Source organism: Macrosteles quadrilineatus, unplaced genomic scaffold (assembly GCF_028750875.1).
Source record: "Macrosteles quadrilineatus isolate MER2022 unplaced genomic scaffold, UCM_ALF_1.0 Scaffold_2__2_contigs__length_208266976, whole genome shotgun sequence".
In the NCBI taxonomy this organism is placed as follows: Eukaryota; Metazoa; Arthropoda; class Insecta; order Hemiptera; family Cicadellidae; genus Macrosteles; species Macrosteles quadrilineatus.
Genome location: NW_026542595.1, coordinates 164,530,837 through 164,553,379, shown reverse-complemented (window position 1 = coordinate 164,553,379; position 22,543 = coordinate 164,530,837). Strand labels below are relative to the sequence as shown.

Genomic DNA, 22,543 nt, shown 5'->3' with positions numbered 1-22,543 from the left:
GTATGGGGATCTGAAACATGTGCAACAAAACATATTTTTACGCTCCAGAAAGAGGCAGTTCGGATCATTGCTGGCATTGGTCGAAGAGATTCATGTAAATCGGCCTTCATTCAATTAAGAATACTCACTTTTCCTTGCATCTATATCTACAACACTTTGATATTTTTAAAGCAAAACCATAGTTTTTTTGAACCTTTATTCCCTCACTCCAATTACAATACCAGGAAAAGAACCGATTTAAATATCCCACAACACAAAACTTCCTTTTTTAAACGCCAAATGTTTTATAATACTATAATGTTGTTCAACTCGCTGCCCAACAAGCTTAAGTCAATAAGTGACATCAGCTTATTCAAACGAAAAATTAAAATATTTCTAATCGAAAAACGTTTTTACTCTGTAGAAAATTATGTTAAAAATAGGTGGTAAAGAGGTTTGTTACTTATGTGAATGTTGTATTTTATTTCTTGTATTGTATTTGAATAATGTGACTCAAGCCATGCATGTTACTGTGTTTTATACGGCAATAAAGAACTTTTGATTTGATTTGATTTGATGTTGGTTGAATTAAATAACAAGGAAAAGGTAAACAAAAGACTTGAAGTTGTAGCACGTGTTCATAATAAACCAACTACCCACAGTATACTAGCAAATTACAATACAGTACAGAAGGAAAAACATCACTTGTTAATATTGAGCAAAGATTATACCAAAGATTGATTATACTTAAGATTACTCGAGACATTGTAGTCAAGGGTAGCAGTGCGAAGTCTAGGATCTGTTTATGACGAATACATTAAGGTATCTGCAATCCTAAAATGCTATGGGAAGGGAAGGAAACAGGTCCGTGACGTATGAAGTAGTGAAGGAAGTAGTAAAGGCAATCATAAAATGCTATGGGAATAGAGGGAAACAGGTCCGTGACGTAGGAAGTGATGAAGGAAGTAGTAAATGCGAGCAGTCCGGAGTGTGGGGACTGTTTATGACGATAAGATTAGGGTATCTGCAATCCTAAAATGCTATGGGAAGGGAGGGAAACAGGTCCGTGACGTAGGAAGTGGTGACGGAAGTAGTCAAGGCGAGTTGTCCGGAGTGTGGGAACTGTTTATGACGATTAGATTAAGGTATCTGCAATCTTTAAATGCAATGGGAAGGGAGGGAAACAGGTCTGCGACGTAGGATGTGGTGAAGGAAGTAGTCAAGGCGAGCTGTCCGGAGTGTGGGAACTGTTTATGACGATTAGATTAATGTATCTGCAATCTTTAAATGCAATGGGAAGGGAGGGAAACATGTTTGCGACGTAGGAAGTGGTGAAGGAAGTAGTAAAGGCGATTAGTATGGAGTGTGGGAACTGTTTATGACGATTAGATTAACGTATCTGCAATTCTGAAATGCTATGGGAAGGGAGAAAAACAGGTCCGCTACGTTGGAAGTGGTGAAGGAAGTAGTCAAGGCGAGCTGTCCGGAGTGTGGGAACTGTTAATAACGATTAGATTAAGGTAGGTATCTACAATCTTAAAGTGCTATGGGAATGGAGGGAAAAAGGTCCATGACGTAGGAAATGGTGTAGGACGTTGTAAAGGCGAGCCGTGTGGAGTTAGGGAACAGATTTATGTATCTCCGATACTAAGACTGCTTTCAGAGTGAACTAATGATTTTCTCCGAGCAAAGCTCGGTCCCCAGGTACTACGAGCAATGTTTGCTTGTATGTATGTATGTATGCTTGCTTGCTTGCTTGCTTGCTTGCAAACAAGATCTCGAAAACGGCTCCGACGATTTTCTTCAAATGTTGTAAATAGTTTATTTCTGGCCTAAAAACGAGTTTACTGCAGTTAGAACTGCCAACAAAAATCGAATTACGTAGAAAAATGAACCTGAAAATCACATTTTTTTAACATTAGTCTTATGGGTTGCTAGGTAACCATGTTGGCTGAATTAAATAACAAGGAAAAAGTAAACAAAAGACTTGAAGTTGTAGCATGTGTTCATAATAAGCCGTATACCCACAGTATACGAGCAAATTACAAATACAGTACAAAAGGAAAAACATCACTTGTTAATATTTAGCAAAGATTATACTGAACATTACTCGATACATTCATAAATCATAAATCATAAATCATTGTAGTCAAGGGTAGCAGTGCGAAGTATCTGGAATCTGTTTATGTCGAATAGATTAAGGTATTTGCAATCCTATGCTATGGGAAGGAAAGGAAACAGGTCCGCGACGTAGGAAGTGGTGAAGGAAGTAGTAAAGGCAATCATAAAATAATATGGGAATGGAGGGAAACAGGTCCGTGATGTAGGAAGTGATGAAGGAAGTAGTAAAGGCGAGCAGTCCGGAGTGTGGGGACTGTTTATGACGATAAAATTAGGGTATCTGCAATCCTAAAATGCTATGGGAAAGGAGGGAAACAGGTCCGCGACGTAGGAAGTGGTGAAGGAAGTGGTCAAGGCGAGTAGTCCGGAGTGTGGAAACTGTTTATATGTTGATTAGATTAAGGTATCTGCAATCCTAAAATGCTATGGGAAGGAAGGAAAACAGGTCCGCGACGTAGGAAGTGGTGAAGGAAGTAGTCAAGGCGAGCTGTCCGGAGTTTGGGAACTGTTTATGACGATTAGATAAGGGTATGGGCAATCCTGAAATGCTATGGGAAGGGAGGGAAACAGCTCAGTCACGTAGGAAGTGGTGAAGGAAGTAATTAAGGCGAGCTGTCTGGAGCGTGGGAACTGTTTATGATGATTAGATTTAGGTATTTGCAATCTTAAAATGCTATGGGAAGGGAGGAAAACAGGTCACGACGTAGGAAGTGGTGAAGGAAGTAGTCAAGGCGAGCTGTCTGGAGTGTGGGAACTGTTTATGACGATTAGATTAAGGTATTTGCAATCCTAAAATGCTATGGGAAAGGAGGGAAACAGGTCCGCGACGTAGGAAGTGGTGAAGGAAGTAGTCAAGGCGAGTAGTCCGGAGTGTGGGAACTGTATATGAGGATTAGATTAAGGTATCTGCAATCTTTAAATGCAATGGGAAGGGAGGGAAATAGGTTTGCGACGTAGGAAGTGGTGAAAGAAGTAGTAAAGGCAAGTAGTGTGGAGCGTGGGAACTGTTTATGACGATTAGATTAATGTGTCTGCAATTCTGAAATGCTATGGGAAGGGAGGAAAACAGGTCCACTACGTTGGAAGTGGTGGATGAAGTAGTCAAGGCGAGCTGTCCGGAGTGTGGGATCTGTTAATAACGATTAGATTAAGGTATCTACAATCTTAAAGTGCTATGGGAATGCAGGAAAACAGGTCCATGACGTAGGAAATGGTGTTGGACGTAGTAAAGGCGAACCGTGTGGAGTTTGGGAATGGATTTATGTATCTCCAATACTAAGACTGCTTTCAGAGTGAACTAATGATTTTCCCCGAGCAAAGCTCGGTCCCCAGGTACTAGCAAATAACGTGAGGGGATGTCCTGCTTTACAACGAGAGTCGACGTAGTTCGCTAAACACCCACCGATAGCAGCACTGCTTGGAACGTAGCAGGTCCCATTGGAATTGTATTGCCAAATGGAGGGAAAAAGACGGGACAAAAAGAAGACTTTTGAGATTGCCAGACGGGGATTTTACGGGGAAATTTACTACCAACCTACACCACAACAAAATGCAAGTCACGTACTACTACACGCTAACGTGGTATAGGTCCGCTTTCGGCCGACGCTAGAGCAAAAACGAAGATATACAAAAGGCATTACCGAGCGTTCCCGATGGGGTACGGACGCACCGTACGGTGGCCAAGCGCCGTACCCGATCGGGAACGGCCGCACTCTACGTGCTACGTGTTAAATGATCTGGAATCAAGTTATACAATTTCGGTCCAATATAATAATTGAGGTGATGCTTCAAATAGTGATAATCTATAGCTAGTGGGCTTATACCTATGGTTTGTGTGACCCTCCCTGAAAATGGACAAATTGTTGAATACCCAAAATAATGCTTCTAAAATATACAGGTCATAAAATGTCAAAACGCTAAAAGCCTGAAAGATGACTTTGCATGGACTTCTTCGGGGTACTTTTAGCTATGATTCTAAGTGCCTTCTTTTGAAGCCTAAAAATCTTCTTACCATGGCAAGAATTTCCCCAGACAAGTATTCCGTATGACATTAAAGATGAAAAATATGAATGATAAACTGTTAATTGAGTTTCAGTATCTGTAACTTGAGAAATTGTTTTGAGAGAAAATATTGCTGAAGAAAGTTTTTTCCGTAGTTTGTCAATGTGAGGAAGCCAGTCAAGATTTTCGTTTATATGAATATCCAAAAAATTGACTGTCTCCTCAGACATTAACTGATTATTTGTAAAAGTGGTCTGTTTTAAACTATTTCTATGATCTGATCGAAAATTAACTACTTGAGTCTTGTCCATGTTCAAGGAGAGCCTATTAACTCTAAACCAGAAACTGGCCTGTTTAGATCGCGGGCAATGTCAACCGGTACGACAGGCCTGTTCGTTGTGTTTTCGTTAATAATTGTAAAATGTTATTCGTGTTCGTGTTATGTGTTTCAACTATGACGACGCTACTTCAGCTGAATGTTCAACGTCTGACGATGGCATTATAATGCCGAAACGGCCGTAACTCAAGTTACAACAGTTTGAGCTGTAGACGAAGGTAAATACCTATTTTTAATGTCCAATATGTTAATTTTTTAGGTGTCAGCTCTGTGGATTACCAACAGTATGGAATATGTGATTTAACAATTTGTCAGTTGTAAATTTCCTCTATGGTTTTCAAAGCATCTTAGAAGTTTGGTAATTCAAAAGAAGATTCTGCTATTCTGCATAAAAAAATACAATCCATCTCTGACCCAACAAAGAATCAAGAATCAAGAATCAATATTTTATTCCATTAGACATGTACATGCATTAGGATACGTCAATAAAGTTGAATACATTCTGCAAAAACACAAGTCAAAGATAAATTACAGTACATAACAAATAAGGCATAAACAAAAAAATCAAATAGATACAAAGGTCATTTAGATGGCACAATTCGCTCATCAGTGAGACAATGTTAACATTGTCTCACTCTAATTACTTTGTCTCACTCCAGATTTGCAACGTGAAGGCACGAAATAGTGAGCGCGTAACATGCAGGCAACGTCGTATGTGCGCGAAATACGTTGGCAGCACTGGCTGTAAATCAGCTGGTCAGCTGTTGTACTGTCATATTTGTCACTTCACATTAAATGTTATATTAAAAGTTCACTTCTTTGTAAAAATAGGTTTATGTTTCTTCACCAATTTATTTGTTTTATGGTAACTGTAGGAAAAGTATAATGTGCAACTCGAGTTCAAAGTACAATTGCCTCACTCGAAAAACCATTCCTCACTCGCCTACGGCTCGTGAGTAAGGATTTCTCTCGAGTGAGTCAATTGCACACTTTTCTCACTAGTTGCACAAATAACTATTGGTTGAACATTCAAAAAATTCTCCCAGCCCATAAAAAGGGTGTACAGTCAGCCACAGAAGAATTTTTTTTTTGAAGGCTTTGTTGTTCAATAACAGTATTTCCTTGGGGAGTTTATTTAGGCATTTGAGTCCCAGTACTTCATAATTAGATTTCATTTTTTTTCAAGTCTAACATAAGGGATGTCAATTTTACCTCTATTCCTAGTATTAAACTTGTGTACATCACCCCTAAGAGTGTGGGATTTCAGGTTCTTAAAACTAGTCAACAAAATGTTATATAAAAATAAATTAACAACGGTCAAAATCTTAAAGACTACAAAAATTGGTCTGCAGTGTTCCTTGTGATTGGCATTTGCCATGATCCTGATCACCTTTTTTTGTATTAAAATAACATCAGTGATGTAAGGGCTGCTGCCTCAAAAGATTATTCCATAATTAAGAGCTGATTGGAAAAGTGCAAAATAGGCAGTTTTTATATAGGTAGTCAAAAGGAACAACATCATTGAGTTTTCTGAAAAGAAATGTCAATCTACTTAGTCTAGTACAGAGATGTTCAACATGATATGACCATGACAGGAGTTGATCCACATAAACACCCAAAAACTTAACAACTTTGACCTTATCACATTGTGCTTCAGGAATTTTACGAAGTCCAAAGACAACAGTTTGGGTTTTCTCATTGTTTAACAGAAAGCTTTTCGCAGAGAACCATTCTGCTGCTACCTTTACTGAGTTTTTTGCCTCAAGCTCAAGAGATTCTATATCTCTGCTGTGTGTAAGCAAAGTTGTGTCATCAGCATAAAGGTATGTGTTACATTTGAGACTGGATGGAAGATCATTTATTGAGATTAAGAATAGCAGAGGGCCCAAGACTGAGCCTTCACAGTTGCTTAAGGCAACTGCGGACCACCGACCCCCACTGCAAACCATCTGTCTTCGGTTACAAAGATATGTCTTCAGCAGTTTTAAAGCATTAATTTGAACACCATAAAACTCCAACTTATGGAGCAGGACATCATGGTCGACACAGTCAAACTCTTTGCTGAGATCAATGAAGGTCGCCCAGGCATATTCTTTTTGTTCAAAAGCGTTCAATATGTCATGAACCATGGAACCTATTGCATCCATAGTGGACTGTCCACTTCTAAATCCAAATTGATGTTTGTTGAAAAGTGAGTTTAATTCAAAAAAGTTAGTCAGCTGATTGTATACTACATGCTCTAGCACCTTGGACAGTACAGGTACTAGACATATTGGCCGATAGCTGCTTGGGCTGTCTCTTTCCCCTTTTTTGAAAATTTGACAAATTTTGGAAATTTTTAAACCCTCTGGAAAAACCCCTTCCCAAAGACAGATGTTTATACAGTGGGTTAAAGGCACTACAATATGTTCAGCAACTTCTTTTATCAGCCAGTTAGAAAACCCATAATAGTCTTGGGTTTTGGTGTTCTTCATATTGGATATAATTGAAAGACTACATCAACTTTCAACATAAGAAGAATCTGTAATCAACTTACCAGCCAATGCCACTCTGAATATCTAAACAAAGTCGAGAAGAGCATCCCCTCAAATATAAAATCCTTCTGGTCTTATGTTAACTGTCAAAAAAGCTCAACTTCTCTTCCATCTTCCATGTTTCTTGATTCCGATGAGGCTACTGACGCAGGAGGAAAATGTAACCTTTTCTCAAGATTCTTCTCATCCGTATTCAACCTGAGCAACATACCACAGCCAACTTATGACTTTGGGTTGAATCAGTCAATAAACTGCTGCAACTTTTCAGCCATAGACGTACAAAGTAAGTTGGAGGCACTTGATCCAAACAAGAGTGCTGGACCGGATGACATTCCACCTGCTGTACTCAAATACTGTGCTCATTTTCTCCTTGCCCCTCACCTCTATATTTACTTCACAAAACTACTCCAAGTGGGTGTTTTTCCTTCGTCTTTGAAGAAAAGTTATGTTGTCCCCATATTCAAATCTGGCTGCAAAAACAACGTACGAAATTACAGACCTATTGCCATTCAGCCTGCCTTATCCAAGATTTACGAAAGTCTCATTCTTTATTCCTTAATTTTTCAGCTCAGCAAACACATTGTTACCGAACAACATGGATTCATGCAAAATTGCTCCTCCAGTATCAACCTCCTTATCTTTCAAAATGCCGTAATGACAGCGTTCACTGAACACTCTCAAGTAGATTGTGTTTATCTGGACTTCAGTAAGGCCTTCGACAGGATTGACCATCGACTGCTGATTGCAAAACTAGAAGGATATGGCACATGTGGCTCATTACTCTGCTGGATTAAGAGTTTTATTTTTACCTCACAGGTCGCATCCTCATTGTTAAATGTGATGGAGGCCTGTCTCCCCCTTTCTCAGTCACTTCGGGAGTGCCTCAAGGCTCTCACCTTGGCCCGCTGCTGTTCAACCTGTTCGTCAATGACATCTGCAATTCGATTACAACAATGTTCCTTCTGTTTGCTGATGACATAAAGATTTTCAACAAAATCACTTCGACAGATAAACCAAGAAGAACTCCAACTCTCGCTCAACAACATTTACAACTGGTGTAAATTGAATGCTATGGAACTCAACGTCTCGAAATGTGTGGTCATGTTCTTCAGTCGAAGTAGCGTGGTGCATGAGTATGTTTATTGCATCGCGATGGCAGCAGTCTTAATGTGGTCTAGAGAATCAAGGATCTCGGTGTGATTACCACTCCTTCCCTTTTTGCTCACTTGAACATTTGGTGTATATGTCTTCTAGTGTATCCTCTCTGCTGGGTTTTAGAAATTCCCTCGTTTAAAATTAGTGTTCCGATTTTGATTTTATTTATGTCAATTAATTGTTTCATTTCATTAAAGACTGCAAAATGAAAAGGAAGTAGACTATTGTTCCCGTTAAAAATTTTTGAGGGACCCCCTACCACCCCCAGTCAACCACTATCCCTAAGTTATAAGGGTAAAAATTTTAAAACTAACCATCATTGTTTTAGCCCCTCATATCTAAAGGCTCAACCAAAGTTGACAACTGTAATTTGATATCTATAAGTATAAAAGAGGATGTTTGTATATATATTTGTTTGTTTGGCAGTGATAAACTCACACACCGCCTGAACCGATTGCCACGAAACTTGGTACATACGTGTAGAATGTCATGGAATAGGTTTATACACCATCAATTTCGTGATCCGTCCAATCGGCTCCGCCCCAGTGGCTCTGGAGTTTCCCATGTTAACCTTATGAGAAATGGAATTAATGAATCTTAACAGCTGTTTCAATTAAACAAGTTGGTTCTGTTCTATGATGTTCAATAGCATTAAAGTTACAAGGATTACAAACTGGGTGCAGCACTATTATTTCTTTTACATATTTATGACAACAGCTCATCTGCAACCAAAAGGTGAGTGAGCGTAGCGAACGAACTTCAACCTGGAGGCGAGTTAGCGTAACGAACGAGCTAACCTGAAGGTAAGTGAGCGTAGCGAACAAGCTAACCTGAAGGCAAGTGAGCGCAGCGAACGAGCTCCAACCTAAAGGTGAGTGAGCGTAGCGAACGAACTTCAACCAGGACGTGATTGAGCCATGCGAACGAGATCTTGAAAATTAAGAAGTTAAACGGGGCAAAGCCCGCGGGATTATAAATAGTCAAAGGCAAGACGTCTGCCGGGTTCAGCTAGTTTGATATCTAAAATTTGACAACCAAAAGTTGACTTTAACAAATTTGAGCAGCTAGTGGAAGATTTTTTTGTGGAAGACTAGTGACTGTTGCATCGTGGGGTGAGTAGGTCTAGGGTTTGGCAAACCAGTTCACGTTTCTACAAGTTGCTTACGCAAAGGGGGTAGCAACTAGAATGAAGCTCGGTACTTTTAATTCACTCTGATGAAGGAGACTGCGGCCTTAAGATTAAATTTTGATCCAACCAGACTACCCCCCAGACTATAGAAGCTTGCCAGCATATATATATATATATATATATGTATTTCCTTATGGAGTGTTAGATGCAATATTTCCTCCATGTACAAAGATAGATGAAACATAAGCTGTTGTCGGAATCTGTGAAAGAAAATAAAGGAGAAAAAAGCTCCCAAACCAGTAACCAGTATTATTGACTTGCACCAAACAATATTTTATGCCCCCAGTAAACTCTTGCCGAGAAAAGGCAAGCGGGTGTGAGTGCTAGAGTGTACTCGGTGTGCTCGGCTTCTCTCGCCCTGACTCAGGTTGTCTTGCCTCACCTAGTCACCTGCATTCTGTCTGAAGTCGGGTTTTTGGCACGAGTCAAAGGACCTGAGACTGTACAAGTACCGAGCGCATGAAGCGCCTCCATTTTGACTGCGAGACAGAACATGGTTCACTCGCATGCGATCTGTGCCAATCTCTCGCCTTAATTACTCGGCAAGCGCCTCAATGAGCGTCTCCTGTGAAAAGGGGATGTTTTAGATATAACACTGACTAGTTGTATTAAGTATTCCTATATAGATTTTTCATTGTCTGGTCTTTAAAATATTCCCACCCCTCTCTTGAAGGTTTCATTACATTTTTAAGAAACTTTGTTCTAGTGAATTTCCTACATTCCAATGTAAATAGAAACTTGTGGATCAGGGTAAGAAAGGAACAATAACTTAGTACAAAATGGAACTATATTAATTATACAAATTAAATACCATTATTTTTGTACAAAATAAGTGAAATCTAACAAATCAGTTTTATAAGTCGCTTGGTAATGAATTAATGCAAAATATTTGTCAGTTTATTTTTGCATAAAAAGTGTCTTGAAACAAGTCAATCCGAAGTATTAATAAACTAACACAATGGGACATTAATTAAAAGTATAATGATTTTTGACACATTTGAAGGTATTTGTATTTCATAGCAAGATCACAGTCTTTACTATAAAATCATTTAACCATAATCCACTGCCAATATCCTCAATAGGAACAACTTGTCAGAAAAAATTAAATATTGAAACACATAAAGCAAAGCCATACATAATTAACGGTAGGTAAGTTATAACACTCAATAAGTTAAATAGAAAAAGGAATTTTAAACTTTTCATTATACTCCTACATATTGATGATGCATATTAAATATCAATACATCATAGAATGCCAATAAGACTTGTACATAACTTTAGTGGTAGATCGTGATTTGTAAAACTTTTACTTACACCTAATTTATAAATTTAAATATTTTTACAAGGCTAAACTTATTTTATAAAGCTTAGTTTCCCAACTCATCTTACATTTTTCTCCAATACAATTTCAAATAATAATGCAGTTGCCCTCATGCAAGACTGTTAATTTGAAATAAAATGGTACTATGATTCATGTTATCATCCATCTCGCAGTAGTGAAAAAGAACGAATAAATATATCATTAGGCATGTTTTTATATACTGCGGACCATGCATGAATAGTTATATTCCCAATTTGTGCTGAGATGGATTTTTTTATTTATGAAAAAATTATAATTTCAAACCTTTTGACTGCCACCAAATTTCATCTGATTAACTAGCTTTTTTTATTATCAAGCTAGAAATATATTTTCTATATACGTTAATGTTCATAAGAGAAAAAAAAAAACACTTAAGAAAAACTATATATTTAACAATCAAAGCCATTGTTGAAAAAATTAAAACGGATGAAAACGTAACGATTGCAAACTTACTACTAAATTAATTGCATCTTACTGGTACTGAAAGGCATCAATCTTTAAACTTACTACACTGTAAAATAACACTAGAACGGAAAGTTATGTTACTAAAATGATTTTTGTAACATTGATAAGAGAAAAAAAAAACACTAAATGGAATTATAAACTTAATACAAGGGTGATTTAATAGTATCTCTTATCCAACACAGTATTGATTGTTGTCAAAGTTGCATCTTGAATAATTGCCCTTACGACAATTGACATAGAAAGAGAACAGATACTACCCTTGTGTGTCTTACTACGGAATCTTAGTGCGAATCATACCACAGCCAAATACCAATCAAAAATGTCGAAGAGACATTTGACTGTTATCGTTGCAGCACTTTACCAACAATCTAAACTAGATTATTGAAATCAACTGGAGTCAATATATACATAGTATATTAATGAGGTTTTCACTGTGCAACCATAATAGTTAACACCATTGTTTTTTGTCACTACGACTCACTTTGGAATCAGTCACTTAAAAAATAACACATGAAAAAATAAATTTTATACAAAACGACAAAACTTTCAGTCATTGTGTCTGGTTTGTTCTGTGTTACTGCGTGGAGCCGGAGATGGTTTGTCTCCACGTTGCACTGAACGGAACTTTCAGGATGATTATTCTTGTGTTGGGTAACAACGTCGTCAGGACTTTGTGCAATTTAGGGAGTTGAAGAACATCAACTTGCGTCACCGCACCTTCCTTCACCTTCTTCCCGTCTTTTGTTGAAGGCTTCAGGATCGGAATGCTGTCTCCAGCAGATTTCTTGGGTGCTTGATTTGGACTCTTGGGCCCCGTGTTCTTGTTCATTTCCCATTGGTCGATGAAGAGGTCTGTAACTCTGAGCAGCTCCAAAGTCAGTCCCCAGACAAAGTGAACCAATGACTTGCTTAGTTTGCTCACACCCTCTATCACCAGATGGTTGGTAGTCGCAGACTGAAAACAGAAAACATAACAGTAGGTCAAGTTGTAAGGGGGAAGGTTAGGTGTGACTCAATTGCCAAATCCTATCCTATATACGAGCTAAGTCTGTTTGTCATATATCTCAAAATCCAGCGCAAGGCTTTTTACTAAATTTTGGAATTAGGGGACTTAATAGTCCTAAAAACGTGATTGGTGACAGCCACTACCTCAGGAAAATTCGCTACACAACTCATTTGAAAATTTTTAAAATTTTACATTGGCCTTATGAGTTGCCAAGTAGCTATATGTTTGTTGAACAAAATAACAAGGAAAAAGTAAACAAAATACTTGTAACATGATTTTACAAGAAGCCATCCACAGTTTACTAGCAAATAAAAAAATACAGTACAAAGGGAAAAACATCAGTTGAATGACTCCCGCCAAGAATGTTGTAAACGCCAAAAAATTGAAATCAGCGTCATTACAAATGAAACGCAGGGTATTTTAGTTTTGAAAAAAATTGTTGGCTGCACTGGGTCAGGCAAACTCCCGCCATTTCCAGGCACCTCGCTGCAAAAACATTGTAAGTGCCAAACCATGGCTTCTCCAGGCGGTGTTACGCTAACTCCCTGTGATGTTGATCGACTGAATAGGAGCAAGAGACGGAAGATTAATATTGATAAGTGGAAGAGAAATGTTCAAAAAGGACGTAGGAACGCTGGGGAACCATATATAGGACACAAAAATTAGCCTAAGCCAGGGAAACTTTCTCCTAAAGCTGTGAGTGCAAAAACGTTGCAAGCGACACTAAAGTTTGCTTTTACTGAATTTTTGATCTGTTTATTATTATGTTTATACTGGTAGCATGAAAGTAAAGTAGATCCCTTACAGTATTCATGTATAAATCTTATATTAAATTTCATGCAGGTTATTTAATAGTTTAGGTATTGTTAGGTGAGGTTATAGGCCTATACAACAAATTACTGTCCCCACTGATAACACTGGTTATGAACCAGCTAATAAATCAAGCACTTTACTTTACGAAATTGTTTGATCACAGTAAAAACTAGGGAGATTGACGGGTCCCGAAATTTCGGGAAAATTTCGGAAAAAAGATATTCATGATTTTCGGGATAGGATTACGATTGATTCAGGAATTTTTCGGGACGGGATTTGATCTGATCGTCGGCGATTTTGCCGCTTCGCGAGTAACAATGACGCCATTCACGATAGTTCTAATGATCGCACCGTGACCGCGGAGTCATACCGATGACCACGCCGTGACCCAAAATCGTACCGACGACCGCGCCGTCACCGCAGAGTCATACAGACGATCACGCCGTGACCGCGAAGTCATACTGACGATCACGCCGTGACCGCGAAGTCATACTGACGATCGTGCGGTGACCGCGAGCCATACCGACGATCCCGCCGTGACCTCGGAGTCATACTGACGATCACGCCGTGACCTCGGAGTCATACCGATGATCACGCCGTGACCGCGGAGTCCTACTGACGATCGCACCGTGACTGCGAAGTCGTACCGACGATCGTGCCGTGACCGCGAGTCATACCGACGATCAGGCCGTGACCGCGGAGTCATACCAACGATCGCACCGTGACCGCGGAGTCATACCGACGATCGCACCGTGACCGCGGAGTCATACCGACGATTGTGCCGTGACCGTGGAGTCATACCGTCGATTCTGTCAAGACCGAGATTCATCATACCGCATTCACAGCAAAATCCTGAAAATGCTGTAATGGAAACAGTGACTTCCGTGATTGCGGAAAAATTATAAACATTCCTTGCTGTTGTGTGAACATTATTGTTGTCTTCGGAATATATCCAAAGTCACAAAGTATTGAGAATCAAAATTTCTTTGATACCAAAAATGTTGTACAATCGAAGATCTCAATCGACCAATCCAATCCATTTTTGATGTTAAACCACAAAATTCATGGTTTTATGGTTTTCACGGTTTAGTAAAATGTCTCCAATTTCAATCAGACTTTCAGGAATAATTAAGTTAGGTTTCAAATAAATGGTCCTGGATATAGAACCAGCTGATCTTAGTGAGCTATCATCACATCCATTCAACACTCATCTTCACCTCAAAATACTCACTCTGGTGTGTATGATTACGTAAAAATCTTATCCAATCATAACTACATGACTAATAAGAGAAAATTATTTTTTTTTCTCAGTTGAAAATTCATTTACAAATCATTTACCTGTGTGACATACGTAGGAATGATAAGTAATACTTTGATGTTTGTACAGCGGCCCAGCGCTTCATCGAATCCAGCTTTAACATCAAAGTTGATGAGCTCCAGTTGTACAAGACTGGGCAGTTGACTGATGGTCTCCAGTATGATGTCTGTAGGACAACCCTCACCTCCCTACAACATCAGTCCACAATCTTGGTCTTAATCTGATTTTTAAAATCACATAAAACATTTTATGTTACACGACAAATGTGGTAGTTTAAAGTAAACACAAAGATTGTGTGGCATTGTTTTATTCTAAGTTTGACAAACATTGAATAATGTTTGAATCATCTACCCTGCTGCTGATTATGAACTGTAAACAAGTTTGAAACATGTTCAGCATGATGAATATTAGCCTAAATGTTTTGACACCATATGGCCTACTTAAAAAATAAAAAAAACATCTTGTGAATTTAAAGCTAGAATTATAATCTATTACTAGCTGTGTGCCCGTTCTACGCACAGGGATCTTATAGTAGACAGTTGAATGTGACAAAAATCACACAATGTTGGGTTTTTGGACATTTGTAATTTTATTTCTTAAATAGGTAGGCCATGTATTCTACGGAAGAGTACCGGTATCAAGGATCGTCGTCGAAAAGGTTGTTATGATTAAATAGGTAGGCGTACGTACCCAAGAGATGGGATATGGGCCCATATTGGCTGTATGGTCCAGCGATTGCATCACACGGTGAGTAGAAACAAAGTAGAGTAGAAAGTGACACATTGGAAAAGCGAGTTTAGCATCATCCGTAAACCTCTGTTACAATCACCCACTGCAGTTGTGTTTTATTTACTTCACACTTTACACAATCGCCATTGAAGCGCCGTCAATGAGTGGAAACCTTGTTTGTAAACTATTTACAATGATCATTAAGTGTCTCAGCCCTATACAACACTGATTCAAGGTCTTCTTTATGGTTATCAAAACTGAAGAACAATTTATACGCAAAGAATTTCTGGTTCCTGTTATTTAATTTCATTTACGGTTACACTATAATATTGAACTTGAGCGATTAATTAAATCCGTTATGTAAGAAAAACGTTTTAAATCTCACTTAGTTGGGATTTGCGTTCAAAACGTGATCGGAAATGGTTGCGGTATTTGTAAACAACATTTGTAAACATATCAGTGACAGCTAGAAAAAATAATCTTGATCCGAACAGTTGTTCGTTATTTCATAGATGATTTTGTGATAAAAATTGAACGAAAATTTGACAAAAATCGCACAAAACTGCATTTTTGAACGTCCGTAATTTTATTTACAAAGTAGTGAGGCCATATTTTAATGGCTAAAGACAATCTCGCCAATCCAGTGAATACATTAAAATGGCTTGGATCTTGATAGGTACTCTTGTTTTCATGGAGAAGATTGCGTAAAATGCCATCTTGAGTGTTACAAACAGACAGAAAGACAGACAGAAATAGAGATAAGACTTGTTTTTGCTTCTTTAATGTATAAAACGTAAAAATAACCTAAAAATATATAATTCTGAGCAATGTAGAGACAAAACTCTAATTTTATTTATATAGATTAATAGATGTCCAAAAAAATTTTAAAACAAGTGATAAACTCATCTCATGTTTACCTTTTCCAGCCTGAGCCTTCGAAGTTTGGTTAGCTTGGAGAAGGCCTCTGTCACAGCCTCATTGGAAAGGTTTGTCATCTCCCCCAACTCCAGAACTTCCAGATTTGTGAGTTTTGGTACCACTTCAAGCACCTTTGTCATATTTTTCACTGATGTTAAAGACTAAAACAATATATAATTCAATATTTTAAAAGCTGAAACGGCAACAGGTATTACATTGCTACGACGAAATAGCAACAGGAACAATACAGCTAACATGTTATTTATCTTACTTTAAAGAAAGAGACTTAACATTTTTAATGGCTGCAGGTTTACTGAAATTCAAATTAAGGGTGTTCGATCGAAAATAAAATACTATTATTTTTTAAAGTATAATTGTTAAGGTTAAGAATTTTATAAGGGTATAATATAAGGGAATATTATAAGGGTAAGAAAAAATGTCACCTGAAATTTTTAAGTGGCCTAATAAGAGAGTTATGGGGCTTTTAAGTGCTAAATCCGTTTGCTTTCCAGCTCAAAAACGGTTTCGATTATATTCACCAAACTACTCTTAAAAATTCCAAAAAATGTATCTTTACAAGCTAAAACATTTTATTTCCCATATCGTTTATAAATAAAAAAGTACCTTTTTTTGTAAATTCGATAACTGGTTTATTTTTATATGAATCGAGAAAAGACGCATATCAGAACAAAGCCAATGATGTACAGAATGTATAAAAAAATACTCCAATGGAAAATTCTTAAGCGTTTAGAAGCTGGAAAGAAAACAGAAATCACGTAAAACCAGCGTGGCGTGCGATGTGAGTGTGTACAGTGCTCATACGCGCACTCACGGCGCGCGGGCGCACGCCCCCCCCTCCTCATCCCCCGCACCGGCCGCGCCTACCCTGGTTCCCGCACGCTCTACCTGCTCTCAACTAGCTGCTGCCAACCTGTCACCGGTCACGTGTTTTGTATTTTGTAGTTATATTTTGTTTCTCTTGTCTGTGGTTATTATTGCATGACTAGGCGAAACCCGTCAAAATCGCCGGTTACTTTCAAAGCTTAGGCTAATTCATCTAAATGCGATAAATTGAGTGAAATTATACATTTTTTGAGCATTAGCATTATTTAAAGAGTAATAAGTTAAAAAACAATAATGATATTAATTGCGTTTAGTTACCAAATATGTTTAGTCATTCAATGAATAAAATATTTCCCATACCAATAAAATATTTCCTAATCGGAGTCATTATTAGTATGTAAACTGGTATCTCTTCTTTTGGAAGAACCTTTAAATAGTATTAAAATCGTATTGGTGGATCTTTTGTAGTTAAAGACTTCCACGATTTCATCAGTGTAATGCAGATTAATCTATGACCTTATTTGAGAAAAAATATCTTTTTGCTGAGAAGACACGTTCTAACTTCAAGTTCATCCGTTACAGTGTAAGTTTGATTTTTCCTTCGTCAGGTCGCGTCAGTTCATATTGTACTTATGTGCCAATGAATAACCATCTAGCATAGTTTTGAGAAATTGGTTGTGGGTTGTAATATTTTGTATTGTATTACACAATCGCAGTTTTTTCCAAAGATTGAAAACATGTATGACAATAATCTCATGAACCTGTGATGATCTAGATCTAGAATAAAATGACCAATAGCCAAAAGTGGTGAAAAGGCAGTCACCAACCCGCAAAATAGATATAAGACAGTCCAATAAGAAATAATTGTAAGAGTTACTGTGATAAAAGGATTTTCTACTAATTTCGTAATGGAACGTTATATTGCAAAACATGACATGATACAGAAGAAAACCAATTTTAAAATCAGAAAATAACATTGCAAATACTTCTTTTGGACAATATTAGTAACTCCCAATCATCGATCTCTATAAATGTGTGTTGTTTAAAATACAATTTTAAAATCAACAGCTGTTTCATTAAAAAGTATTATCAACATGGCCAAATGTAAACAAATCTGTGGAGGGATCTTTAAAGGCTTCTGGGGCAGAGCCCTACGCGAATTTACTTCGTTTTTCTGTTGATAGTTCATCTACAGACCAAGACCTTTCTTTGGACACCTCTACCAAGTTTCTACGCCCAACCGTTCTCTCAAATTAGTGGAGACAAAGTTTCCAATTAAACATTTAGATTTTCCCATGTTCATCTTATGGGAGAAAACCCAACTTTGATGGAAGATCCCGCCCAAACTAATAAAGATATCAAAAAACGAAAACCACTTTGCAAAACTACAGATCAGGGCAATTTTTTTGACACTTTAATCATTAAAATCGGTCCAAAAATGAGGGAGGAGTTCTGTTTACAAAAATCGGCTTAGCGTGTTATATATATAGATATAGATGTGGAAGACTATTCAATTATCGGTCGTCGAATTGTTGATATAAGTCATGTGTTGATGCAACTAGAAAAGTTAGCTTCTCATCCAAATGTATGTACGATGGGGGGATACAAATTTGAAAGGGAAGTAGTTATAGGTCGGCCGCTTAGAAAACGACCTCCTCCAGCATTGGTTTAGCATTAGCGCGCAGGTCGTTTTCTAAGCGTCCGAACTATAGTGGGCTATATTCAAAATGGGAGTATTATTGTGGCAACTGTGAAAAACGATTTGTTGTCACATCCGAACCAGAAGAAAGTAAAGAAGCTCCTAATAATGCACTTGTGTGGGGAACATTGAGTGTGGGTCTAGGCTATGCTCAAGTTGAAGAGCTGTTCTCAGTTATGGATATTCCTGTAATGGGGCGACCAAAATTCAAATCCCACGAAAAGAAAATAGGCAAGGTACGTATGCATATTATTACAAAATATATATTCTACAATACCGTTTCAGGATAAGCGAGTAAGCAAAGTGAAATCCTTTCCATTCGTTTGCTCAATTATGTAATTTTATATTGTTTAACACTTTCACCTTTCAGTATTTAATTTCCATAAACCATATTTGGTTGTCCACAAAATAAAAATTAAGACATAAACTCACCATTACCAATTTAAAACAATTATAAAATAATTTTGTAATAAAATAAGTATATTTTATAATAAAATAGTTGTACATAGACTCTGTTGTTCACGTTTCTGTTATACACTTCTGGAAAATTTCGGCTCAATCGGTTCAATAGTTATTGCGTTTACCCTGAACTACAGACAGACAATAACTCTATTTTATGATATTATAAATAATATTGATATTTATCTAGGTAATTTGGTATAATCTTCACAAGTTTATTTTAACCATGGTTTAACAATGGTGATGTTTGGTTGTCAGAAACAACATTTTTTAGAACCTCTTTCAAATCCTGGCAAATATAAAAATAGCCACAAATTTAACGATGGTACTGGAAAGTCTCATTATGAATTTCTAGAAACTAGTATTTCTTTTACTTGTCAAGTTTCTAAGCACAAAACTATCAATAAGTTACTTATACATTTCAAACGGTTCATAATTAATTTTCTCTTCAGAAATTGGTCACTACATATGTAAAAGCTCATTACATGTTATTTTTGTGGGAATAACTGTTATTATATAGGTTTGGGAAGATACTCTATACTCAAAAATGAAGGCAAACGCGGAAGAAGATAAGCGCATTGCTTTAGAAAAAGGTGACATCCTGAATGGAACCCCCTTCATTACTGTTATTGGAGATGGTGGCTGGGCGAAAAGGAGCTACGGACATGGCATGACATCAACAGGAGGAGTGGTAAGAAATTTAGATCGTTTTCTCAAAAATTTTAAAAGTTTAGGTGTGGGAACGCTAATTTATTCTTATAAACCACTTCAACTATTATTTATTCTAACTTCAAATAGGGTTTAGTTAAACATTTCCTCACCCCCACCAACAAACAGTGATTAAAACACGATCAGTGATGGGATGCGATGCAACTTTTTCAAACTGAAACGTGTCAAGGTACATGGTACATGTGTATGTGCACAAGGCACCTGTGTGTGATCGGGGTTGCCACTGCCCAGGGGATCCCTGGCCACTGCCACTGACTGTTTAGTGCTGTGGCGGTGGTGCAAACGGCACGCAACATTACCGCAACGATACGGGACAATATCATCGGACTCGGTGATATAATGGTTAGAGTGCCGGACTGACGAGCTGCTGATAGAGCCGGGTTCGATACTCACCCGTTGTACAACCTTTTTGTCTCGGATTTTTCCAATATTTAGGTTATGACAGTTTAATTTTATAATTGAAACATTATAAAATTGAATTTGAACCATTTGTAGTTTAATTTTATAATAATTAATAAATTGATTTCATAATGTAATATTTTATCATGTTTTGTTTTGTTGTATTACAATTGTAATGTATTGTTTTAGGGCGTAATCATAGGAACAGAGACAAAGAAATTATTATACCTCGAAGTCCGGAACAAATTTTGCTACGTGTGCACAAAAAGCAAAAACAAAGGAATTGAATCACCAGAGCATGTCTGTTACCTCAATTATACTGGTCCATCAACAGGTATGGAAGCAAATATAATCGTCAACGGCTTCAAACGCAGAGAAGTAGACTACGGCCTAATATATAGATATTATATAGGCGATGGCGACTCGAGCGTGTTTGCTCGTATTCAAGACAGTTGTAGTTATGGACGGTTTGTACAAAAAGTGGAATGTGCAAACCATGTCACTAGAGCCCTCAATGATCAACTGCACAAAAACGCAGCAAAAAAAATCTGTCAAAACTTATCCGTTTCTACAACTATTGCCTTCTACCAGAAATGGTAGATAGCAGAATAAATCGGCACCTTCGTGTGCGTGATCCAGCGTACATCATAGATGCCCAAACTCGTAAAGAAGAAGCAAATATGGCTAAGACAAGAAAGAAAAACAAGTAGTGGGCGATTCTCAGGGATCCTGCTTTGTTATTTTTTAGAGTTGATTAAAACTGCTTCAAACATTGTTTTTTATGTACAACTCCTCTAAATCATTCCTTGTAATAAAAATAAAAATAATTTTTCCTGGAATTAAGATTTAACTTGGTCAAGTTCTATTACAGATAAATGGTACTTTTTCTATAATTTTAGGTTAAATTTTTTTGGTAAAATTAGTCAATTAGTGCAATAACTTAAATTAGTAAATAATTGAAAATGTAATTTGTTAAACCTTTGAAAAAAAATATTAAATAGATTTTGAGATAATGTTTAATTTCCAATCCATGTTTGCTTGTCCCGTACAACTTTCTAAAGGTGAGATTTTTGTTTTAAATCCCAACCTAATTTATGTTATTGATTACAACTTCAAAGGCATAAAGATAAAGTAAAAACAAATGGAGGAAAACATTTGATTAACATAATCATCGATAAATAAACCCATAAAACAATATTTTATTGAGCGAAGCTCTTATACGTCGACTTTTATGCATTTCGTAATACACAAACTCCTCCTAGACGGCTGAATTAATCGTTTTCAAATTTTGGATGGTGGTAAAGACCATATCGGTGAGTGCCAACATCTATATGGCGTTAAAAATAACTCTCAGGAATCCGCCCCACTGGGTCTCAAAGTTTCAATGTAATCCTTATGGAAGCAGTATTTGACACATAAACAAAGACATATGATCAGCTGATGACTTTTGAATGCAGTAGATAAATAAATAGCTGATAGCATTATTCCACAGATATTAGAACATAAACGGTGGTATGGATCATAAAATAATCAAATGACGACACAAGCTTAAGGTCCGCGACGTAGGAAGTGTTAAAGGAAGTACTAAAGGTGAACAGTCTGGAGTGTGGAAACTGTTTATGACGATTAGATTTAGGTATCTGCATTCCAAAAATTATAAGGGAAGGGAGGAAAACGGGTCCGCGACGTAGGAAGTGATGAAGGAAGTAGTCAAGGCAAGCTGTCCGGAGTGTGGGAACTGCTTATGACCATTATATTAAGGTATCTGCAATCATAAAATGCTATGAAAGGGAGAGAAACAGGTCCGTGGCGAAGGAAGTAGTAAGGTGAGCAGTCCGGAGTGTTGGAACTGTTTATGACGAATAGATTAAGGTATCTGCAATCATAAAATGCTATGGGAAGGGAGCAAAACGGGTCCGCGACATGGCTTATAATGGGTCCGCGACGTAGGAAGTGATGAAGGAAGTAGTCAAGGCAAGCTGTCCGGAGTGTGGGAACTGCTTATGACCATTATATTAAGGTATTTGCAATCCTATGATGCTATGGGAAGGGAGGGAAACATGTCCGTCACGTAGGAAGTGGTGAAGAAAGTAGTAAAGGCGAGCAGTCCGGAGTGTGGGAACTGTTTATGACGATTAGATTAAGGTATCTGCAATCATAAAATGCTATGGGAAGGGAGCAAAACGGGTCCGCGACATGGCTTATAATGGGTCCGCGACGTAGGAAGTGATGAAGGAAGTAGTCAAGGCAAGCTGTCCGGAGTGTGGGAACTGCTTATGACCATTATATTAAGGTATTTGCAATCCTATGATGCTATGGGAAGGGAGGGAAACATGTCCGTCACGTAGGAAGTGGTGAAGAAAGTAGTAAAGGCGAGCAGTCCGGAGTGTGGGAACTGTTTATGACGATTAGATGAAGATATCTGCAATCATAAAATGCTATGGGAAGGGAGGATAACGGGTCCACGACGTAGGAAGTGATGAAGGAAG

The 22,543-nt window shown here is 37.7% G+C and overlaps 1 protein-coding gene across 5 annotated transcripts in view; it reads right to left on the bottom strand.

Moving 5' to 3' along the window:
• Positions 1-10,085: 10,085 nt before the first annotated feature.
• LOC128985973 (uncharacterized) overlaps positions 10,086-22,543 on the bottom strand; it is a 119,503-nt gene continuing 107,045 nt past the window's right edge. For all 5 annotated transcript variants that reach the window (XM_054405997.1, XM_054406002.1, XM_054405999.1 and 2 more), the window contains 3 exons: positions 15,925-16,086; positions 14,299-14,466; positions 10,086-12,096 (listed from right to left, as the gene is read on the bottom strand). In XM_054405997.1, the coding sequence (XP_054261972.1) occupies positions 11,716-12,096; positions 14,299-14,466; positions 15,925-16,086 (711 nt within the window). In that variant the 3' untranslated portion in view covers positions 10,086-11,715. The remainder of the gene's footprint in view (positions 12,097-14,298; positions 14,467-15,924; positions 16,087-22,543) is intronic.